Genomic DNA, 9,137 nt, shown 5'->3' on the forward strand with positions numbered 1-9,137 from the left:
GAAGAGCGCCCCCAGGAGAAACAAGCTTGACCACTATGCCATCATCAAATTTCCCCTGACCATGAAGAAGACAGAAGATAACAACACATTTGTGTTCACTGTGGATGTCAAGGCCAACAAGCACCAAATTAAACAAGCTGTAAAGAAGCTCTAGGACACTGATGAGGCTAAGGTCAAAACTTTGATGAGGCCAGATGGAGAGAAGAAGGCCTATATTTGACTTGCTCCTGACTATGATGCTTTGGATGCTGCCAACAAAATTGGGATCATCTAAACTGAGTCCAGCGGGCTAATACTAAATATAATTTTTTTCCTCACCATTAAAAAAAACAAAAGCTAATGATATTCTAAAATAAAAACAATTTTGATAATTAGCATCTGACATAAGAAAAAAGCTCATGGTATTTTAAAAGTAAAATAAAACAATCTTGAGAATTAATATTTGATGTAAATGTTAGCACGTTGCCTCAGAGAGCCTTTAAGAGTTTCCTTAAAAGCTCACTTTTACTTGCAAAGTCAGTTAAAATATACATGTTTTGCTGAAAACTCATAAAAGGATGGATAGAAAAATCTTAACTTAGGCAGTAGCATGAGGAAAACATTTAGATTAGTTTAAACACAATGACTAGAACATGAACCCTCCTCCACTGGCTTTGAAAGACATAAGACAGCACTGTAAATACAAACTTAGACAATCAAACATCCTACAAGTCAACCACAGTAAGATACTATTTTACACATTCCCTCAAACTCAAGCACACTGCCATCTAATAGTTTACCAAAGCTGTAAAACTGTATCAGTCCTTCACACCCCTACCCCATTAATTGTTATGTACTCTTAAGTCAGAACATACTCATAGTTGGCTCTCCAGTGGATTTTCAGAAGCAGTAAATCACACAGGAAGACTGTCCATCTATCTTCCTCTGAGCAGTCGGTGGATGTGACCTCATGCCTTCTGAGTTGCCTGTTGCCAATATGTTGTTTTATTTTCTGAGTGATTCATCTGTGATGCTGATTGTGGATGCAGGCAAACTGAATTCTTAGACAACTTCAATCTTTTCCCTATTTATCACAATGCAATTTATTGGTCCAGATGTAAATTTGTTTTATGCTGAGGTGTAATCCATATGAAAAGTTCTGAGCTTCATCAATAGTACTTCAAAAGCCTTAAGCCTTCTTCACTTTCAGAAATCAAGATAATGTCATCTACATATCACAGGCGGAGTCTTCCTCCAGTCTTGAAGCTACATTGTTCTTCATATAATCCAGTTTCTTAGATTGTTTGTGCACATATAGATTAAGTTGTACATACCAAGTTTCTCCTTGGAGGCTAGGATCTTGAAGCTCTGGTTCAATTACTTTGGGCACATGGACAGGAGGGAACAGTCCTTAGAGAAGGACATCATGCTTGGAAGGGTGGAGGGCAGCAGAGGAGAGGAAGACCAGAGCTAAGATGGATACAGTATCTGGGATAATGGGGGTAGGGTGTGTTGGAGTCAGTGAGACTGGCTCAGGACAGGGCAGGCTTCAGATCTGTTGTACATAAGGTCACTATGATTTGCAGGCAACTCGATGGCATATATTAACATACATGAAAATATTCTATTTATCTTGCTTCTTTATAAAGGAAAAAATTAAAATCCACAGGGATTGGAGAGAAGCTATCCTCTAACCTGGCTTTTCCTCTAGCTCTGTCATCTACTTTCAGAATTTTAAAGAAGAAATCTATTTTGACTTATACCTATTTTTCTCCTTTACCCACTACAAACTGACTTCTTCCCATACCCCAACTCAAAATAATTTTTCTAGTCATCAAAGCAATCCTGCTTGCCAAAAATCAACAGTTATTTTTGTAACCTCACTTCATTAGTCCCTCCCAGCATAAATAACTTTAGAAACTCTTTCTCCTTTAAAACTCTCTAAGGATTCTCTGACATCCTCCTCTCTTCCTTCCTCAGTGACATCGTCAGAAACAATCATTAGTACTTCCTACTATGTCTGCTTGTTAAAGGTCCTTTCCCCTATCCAACATCAAGCAGCACCTTTCAGGCTGAGATACTTCTAAGCTTCTAGCATAACCAAACAAGAAACCCTGAAATCATACTCTTAATACTCTTGCTTCCCTTAATAATCACATCTAGATCACTGAGACATCTTAATCTTTACAGAATCCACTGTTTTCACATTGTCTGAGTCCAGACACTCACATCTTACTTCTTTTATTTCAACAGCTTCCAAAACAGTATGCTGTATTTCTTAAATTCATGGCCCCATAGTGCCGTGAGAACCAACTTTCTAAAATGCAGTCTGTCAAATGACTTGTTTACCTTCCTTAAAACATTCAGAGGCTCTCCTTAAGTCTCTCCAGAGACTTATAAACTTAAATCTCATTGCTGTCAAGGCAGAATCCAATCATAGCTAACCCTCCAGCAGCCAGAGACTACTGTAAGTGAGTTTTTCTCCCAGAGCTTATCTGAATGATATAACAGAAGCTTACAGTAAATCTCAAACACAGGCAAGGAGGGGAGGGTGGCATGCTGCTGGTATGCTGGACTAGTATATATCATTTCTTTAACAAAATCACACTTTCCTTGTCTTAAGAAATGCAATGCAGAATTGCCCAGAAGTAGTACTACTTCGTACAGAGTAGAATCTTTAAATAGCACAGATACAAGATCCTTCACAAACTAAGCCCTATCTACCTGTCCCAGCACAATATTTATTTATCCTTTTACCACGCATTAGCTTACAGGTTCTTAACAAAATGTTGAGTTCTCTGCCCTCCAACACCTGTGCAGATTGCCTATGGGATCAAACTTTTTCAGGATAGTACTAAATGCTTATTCATTTGTAAACGGAGAAATTTTTTTGCCTTTATTACTCTCATTTTTGTAGGACTACACGGTAGTTTCCCTGAAGCTACATAATAAATGACACTGTGTGCCATTGCAACAGACTAAATACAGCATATTGGAAAAACTAGCAGTCTTCTATTAAGCCAGACATTAAAGAAAGTTTCCAAAATATAAACACAGTCACTCTTATCACAAATTAATTTTCTGTTCTGTTATTATACAGAACAAAATTATAGTTATAAAATTAAACATTGATTAATAGGTTTACTGTGACTTTTTAAAATATTTTAAAACTGTTCCACTTTAAAAAATAAAAGCTCTTTGAATTCTGCAATAATTTTGAGAGTGCAAAGAATCTGAGACTCAAAAGATAAAGTACTATTTGCATGAGTAACAGTAAATCAGACAATGCTCCCTGAACATGCTTTACTTTGAAACCACCATTCTTTTACATTGTTAAATACTTTCACCAATAACCTAGTTTGATTCATCTTAAAAAGAACACCAACAATCAAAACTTAAATATATCCTGAGGATGTAGGATAACAGTAAAAAGAAAAAAGTCATTGATGTCAGACAAGATCCTTAACTTCTCAGAGTATGTTTCTTCAGCTGCAAAACACAGGTTAAAATTGCCTCATAAAACAGAGAAGTTAGATGCAACAGCTATACAATATAGAGCATAGAGCTTATCATACAGTAAGGATATGAATGTTAATTCCCTTTCTACAGAAAAAAAGCTTCTAAATTTGATAATGCTACTGTAATAAATGAAAAGCAATATAATAATAATAATGAAGCTGACTGGCTACTTTTCATTTGTCTGGATTATTATTTATAGAATAAAGATAGTACTTTTCCCCCCAAAGATAGCACTTTTATAATAAATTTCCTAAATGTTCAACTTCTGATAGTTCTTTGATAAACTATGTTCAGATTAATTTAAATTGTTTTTTAATATAAAATGTCTTGCTATTATACCTCAATTCAGCCTTAGAAACATGTCCATAAATCTCCTATCAATTCATTAAATTTTTCTTAGTATCATGAATGCAAAAAGAACTGGTTATTATAGGTGAAAGTCATTTACTTATAGCTTAAATATCATCTTAAACTTTTTATATTCAAATATGTAATTCACATTAGGAACTCCTGGTGGAGACATGCATAACATATCAGCCTGTTAACTGAAAAGTCAGCAGTTCAAATCCACCAGGCAATCTGAGGCAGAAAGATGGGCAGAAATGAGTTGGAGGGTCAGTGATGAGTTTGAATTGACTCAATAATGGGTAATGCACTCCAGACAGCCTTTAGCCTGATCAGAATAAATCTACTTTTTGTTTCAAGAAATCATGATAAAGGTTTTGAAAAGAAACATGGAAGCATTAAAAACCCACATACCACTTTCCATCATGCTGTTTGTTGTTATGTGTCTGGAATCATCTGCTACCCACTGCAACCCTACATACAATAGCTCTGAACCCTGCCCTATCCTAAGCCAATCTCATTATCTCTGACACCCCTAATCCCATTAAGCCAGTCATTACAGAGTCAATCCACCTCATGCAGGGTCTTCCTTTCCTGCACTGTCCCTCCAGCTTTCCAAGCATGATGTCCTTTTCCAAGGACTGGTCCCTTCTGGCCACATGTCCAAATCATTTATATAAAAGAACATACAGGCCTTACCACAAGAATCTGAAATAATAATCCTGTACTTCAATCCTGTAAACCAGGTAGTATTTATTTTAAAAATGGCAAAACTCAGAAATGAGAAAACTAATTTTCTTTAAGTAAATTAATCGGATGACAGAGATGGGAGCTTTACCAGAACTTTAACTTAACTTTATCAGAAATGAATGTGCTACCTTGACATTTACTTACTCATCATATCACCTTGCAAAGACAACTGTAAGTGGAGATAGTTGAGATCAAGTTCTGGATCTGCCACAAACTAGCTATTTTACCTTCAAAACGTAACTAACAATCTTGTCACCACAGTTTAACAGAATTTTCAATGCCTTAGTTTTCATTTAATAAAATGAGGGTACATCATAGCAAGGCCTAGAAAAAAGACAGCTGAATAGTTAATGACAGGTGGAAAAGTGTACTTCTTCACTGGTAGTCAAGAAGTTAAAATTAAAATAATTTTCTTCATCTATCAAACTCACTTCAGTCAATCAAGTGACCCTCTCCCCAGTTTGCAAGACTGTACATTACAAAAGAAGACTGGTCATCTTTCTTCTGTAGGGCCACTGGTAGATTTGAACTGGATCCAAACTGCCAGAGATGTGTGGCTTTTGGATTATCAGTGCAACTCCCTATAGACTACGCCACCTGACTGCCCTCAAATACTTGAAAATCAAGAAAATTAAAATATGACTACTCTTAACATGACCAACAAATGTATAAACTAGTATAATCTCTTCAAAGTTACTTGTAGCCTGTATTAAATGTAGAAAATGATGGCATTGTTTCATCTAATACTTCCACTACTGGAGCGGCAGCTTATACATTAATAAAAAATTCAGAAGTTTTATGCATCACAGAATTATGGTATATAATTTCTAAAAATGGAGAGGTCTAAACAATCAACCACTGGTTAAGCTATAAAAACTACCACATAAAATTCTATATACTCATGTAAATTCTTTTTCATTATAATAATGAAAAACACCTATCATACATGTATATATAGTAATACATTTACATAGAACATTAAAAACTAACAGGATCTTCAGGCGATCAAACTATAGGGATTTTGGGGAAAAGTAAGGCAAGAACACTGTAGGATTCCTTTTGGATTCTCCATTCCCTTTTCCTCAGTATAAGACATTATTATTATTATAATTTCCAAATTTGGAATAATGAGCATTATTAGTTTATAGTATAATTGGGTTATAAATAATTAGAATATCTCCAAGGCCTCTTTCTGTCCTAAAATGTTAAAACTTTAAAATTAATTTTGAATCTGCATCAGAATTTAAAAATGAGTGCATAACAGTTAAACCTAAATTCTAACAACCGATTCCTACTTTCTCTTCAAAACAAACACAATCTGGGAGACTCTTCTACAGCCTTTCGCTACCAACTAGATTATTGTATGATTTTTTAAAAAAAAAGGCAAACACTATGTAATAACCTTATGTCATCAAACCTTGAATGTGGAAGAAATCAAACCGCTATCTCTAGATATTATGGATGAAATAGGGAACTAATTTAGTCCTTGAGAAATGAAATCTCCCAACAGGAATCCTTGACTCATCCCCATGGCATGATCCCTAAAGCTATTTCCCCTGTACAGGAGTTCACAGACTGGGCACCTGTCCTGATGGCCTGCATCCCCAAACAATGGTCTTTCCTGACAGGATATGCCTAGGGATAACTAGATGACTAGCATGCAAATTTACTGCCAGAAACCACCCGGCCTCTTCTTCCATAAGTAAAATAAAACTTCAAATGCCTAAAATAAGTCTTTTTAAGTATTTAAGCATTCAAACTAAACATTTCATTTTCTTTTTGTTAGGCAGTCCTAAAAAAGATCCACATCCAATTATTGTAAATGGGTCCATTGAAGATACACTAACACGATCAAAATTCTCTACAATATAAAGGAAAAATTTCCCCTTTATTTTTCTCAAATAAAAAGGTAAATTACTCAAATGGATACAGTCTAAATAGCAAGAGAAAACATTTAAAATAAGACAATCTACATGTTCTATCTTCTAAGATTGATCTGAAAACTTAATTCTGTTGTAAGGTCAACAATCTACTTTATAGGCTGCTAATAATTTTAGTGCTAAAACTTGACTCTCTTTAAATGTGAAAATCTCTCTGGAACCAACAGTCATTTCACCTGCACGTTGAAAACATTTACTCCAGTATAACTCTGGAACAAAAACTAGCCAATATTTGCTGCCCATTAAATTTTTATAAACATTAGCGCTACGTCCTTTCTATACCCAATTTCAGAATGTAGTGGTTGGTTATTCTTGGAAAAGCACCTTGCCTCGGACTAAAATTCTTCCTAACTTATTTCCCATTACCAGCCCCCACCAAGGCCAAAGAGCAACCACTTCCCAAAGTCCCACTTCCTTTTCCATTCCCTAGACCTCCAGGGTTTCCAACGCCCCAGTCTTGCGCAATATCCGTAGGAGCAGCCGCCGCAACCACCGCCTCCTAAACCGGGAAACAACCCTGGAGGGAACATTGTCCAGCTGAAAAATTGGGAGGGGGGGGCCGATTGTAGGAAGTGGAGTTCTGGTCCCACGCCTGCGGATCTGACCCCCTTTCACAGTGATGGAGCCAGAGCAATTTCACCAACAAGACTTTAAACCTTCACCTCCTCCCAGGCCCGCCTGCAGAAGGAGTGGGCGGAAAAGGGGGGTGACCGGGAAGGTTATCTCCCAGTTCAGGGCTCCGGCCCGGCCCGTCGCCTCCGCCCCACCAGGACTATTGTTCCCAAGCTCCCCACCCCCACCCCGGATAGGAAATGATAGTCACATCCCCTCCGCCTTCGGCAGTAGCCCCTAGGGAGTCCCAAGGAGGCTTCCTGCAGGACGACACACACACACACACACACACACACACACACCCCGTTTCCCCCTCCATCCAAAGTCACAGTGACCCCAGGACCACCACCTCAAGCCCAGGTCTCAGGAGGGAAGAGACGGCGCCAAGGTAGATGGAATTAAGGAAAAGCCACGAGCTTCTCTGCGAGGACCCCTTCGCTAAACGCTGGAGAGAATAAACGCGAACGCAGAGACGACAATCTCACCTTGCCCGCTTCGGCGACGGGCTTGGGCAAAGGGATCCCCACGCATGAATGCCACGCTCAACACCCCGCGTCCGCCGTCAACCCACTCCCCACCCTAATCACGGCCAGACAGCCCGCGTCCAGTAGCCCGGGGAAGACGGATAGGTGTGGAAAAGGCGAGGAGCCTCCTGTCCCCCGACCAGCACCTCCCGAGCCCCAGCTCCAGGCCGAGAAACAATAGGGGGTCGCGGGTGGCGGTACCGGCTGCGGGTTCGGCCCGGCGACCGCTCCCTTCGCGCCCCGGGAGCCTGCGGAAGGGGCCGCGAACGCGGGAGGAGGGAAAGGGGGCCGAGGGGCGGAGACGGTCTCACCTCCCGCCGGCCGCAGAGCCCCCCAGGCCGGCCCTGGGGGTCCGGGCGCGCCCCCTCCGCCCCTCTCGCCCAGCCGCACACACAAAGCGCCGGCTGCCCAGGCCGGCCGGGCTCGGCGGCGGGGCGCTCCCGTGTCGCCGGCGGCCGCAGGCGACAGCCAGGGGAAGGCACTCACCATGAAGTCCCGGGCGAAGTTGTCCTCCCCATTGTGGTCCGGACTCTTCATGGCCTGGACCCTCTGGATGAATTTCTTCAGGATCTCCACTTGCTCCATCCTCCCGCGTCCCCCCGGCTGCGGTCGCTGGCCCCCCCGCCGCCGCCCGCCCGCCCGGCGCAGAGCCCGCTCCGTCTTCCCCAGCTCGCTCCCCCTGCCCGTCCCCTCCCGGCCGACCCCCCCCAACCCCGGTCCTTCCCTCCTCTTTCTCCTCCTCCCCACCGCCCAACGCGGCGGCAGCGGCGGCGCTGGCCCGGCTCCCTACACAACTTCCAGGAGCAGCCGCCGCTCTCCCACTGTATAAGGCGAGCCGCAGCGGCTAGCGCCAGCCCCAACCCCCAGCTTGCTCCATCCTCCTTCCCCGCCCTCCTCCTCCGTTGGAGACACCGCCACCGCCTCAGGAACACGGCTCTCCACTGGCCCTGCCCTCCCCCCCGTCCCGGGTTCCTCCTCTAACCCCCCACCCCACTAGCAGCCGCCGCCGCCTCTCCCCAAGGGCGCGCCCCCGCCGCCAACCAGACGCGCGGCCCCGTGCCGTGGCTCCGCCCCAACTACTACGCCGCGGCGTTCAACCCGCCCCGCCTCCAAGGCCACGCCCCCGAGGCCGGCTGCTCGCCTCAGTCCTGCTCGGAGTGGCTAGAAGACGCGTTTGCGTCACTGGTTCCGACTCTACTTCCGGGGCGTAACCCCGCCCCCGCAGATTGTAGGTGTGAGGAGTACTGGGACCAGGGCTGGGTTCCTAGCGGGAAGGAATTCGACTCGCAACCAGGCGAGCTGTTAGTTGATCGGAATAGTTTCGTTGGACCTTGCGATGTGTGTCGCCAACTTTCGGAGAGAAAGCAGATTTCAAGACTGCTCTAGCGCTGTTGCCAGCCGTGGCCTGGGACTTCAAGTCCCGCCTGCGGAGTCCCAGGAGTGGGTGCGGGGGTAAATGGAGGGTGAG

At 42.9% G+C, this 9,137-nt stretch overlaps 1 protein-coding gene across 1 annotated transcript in view; it reads right to left on the bottom strand.

Moving 5' to 3' along the window:
• Nucleotides 1–8,332, bottom strand: part of PTPN12 (protein tyrosine phosphatase, non-receptor type 12) — a 101,704-nt gene extending 93,372 nt beyond the window's left edge. Inside the window, exon 1 of the mRNA XM_006882599.1 lies at nt 8,156–8,332. Coding sequence (XP_006882661.1) covers nt 8,156–8,254 — 99 coding nt within the window. The 5' untranslated portion in view covers nt 8,255–8,332. The remainder of the gene's footprint in view (nt 1–8,155) is intronic.
• Between the last annotated feature and the right edge of the window lie 805 nt (nt 8,333–9,137).

Source organism: Elephantulus edwardii, unplaced genomic scaffold (assembly GCF_000299155.1).
Source record: "Elephantulus edwardii isolate Elephantulus edwardi_28Jun2011 unplaced genomic scaffold, EleEdw1.0 scaffold00022, whole genome shotgun sequence".
Taxonomy (NCBI): Eukaryota; Metazoa; Chordata; class Mammalia; order Macroscelidea; family Macroscelididae; genus Elephantulus; species Elephantulus edwardii.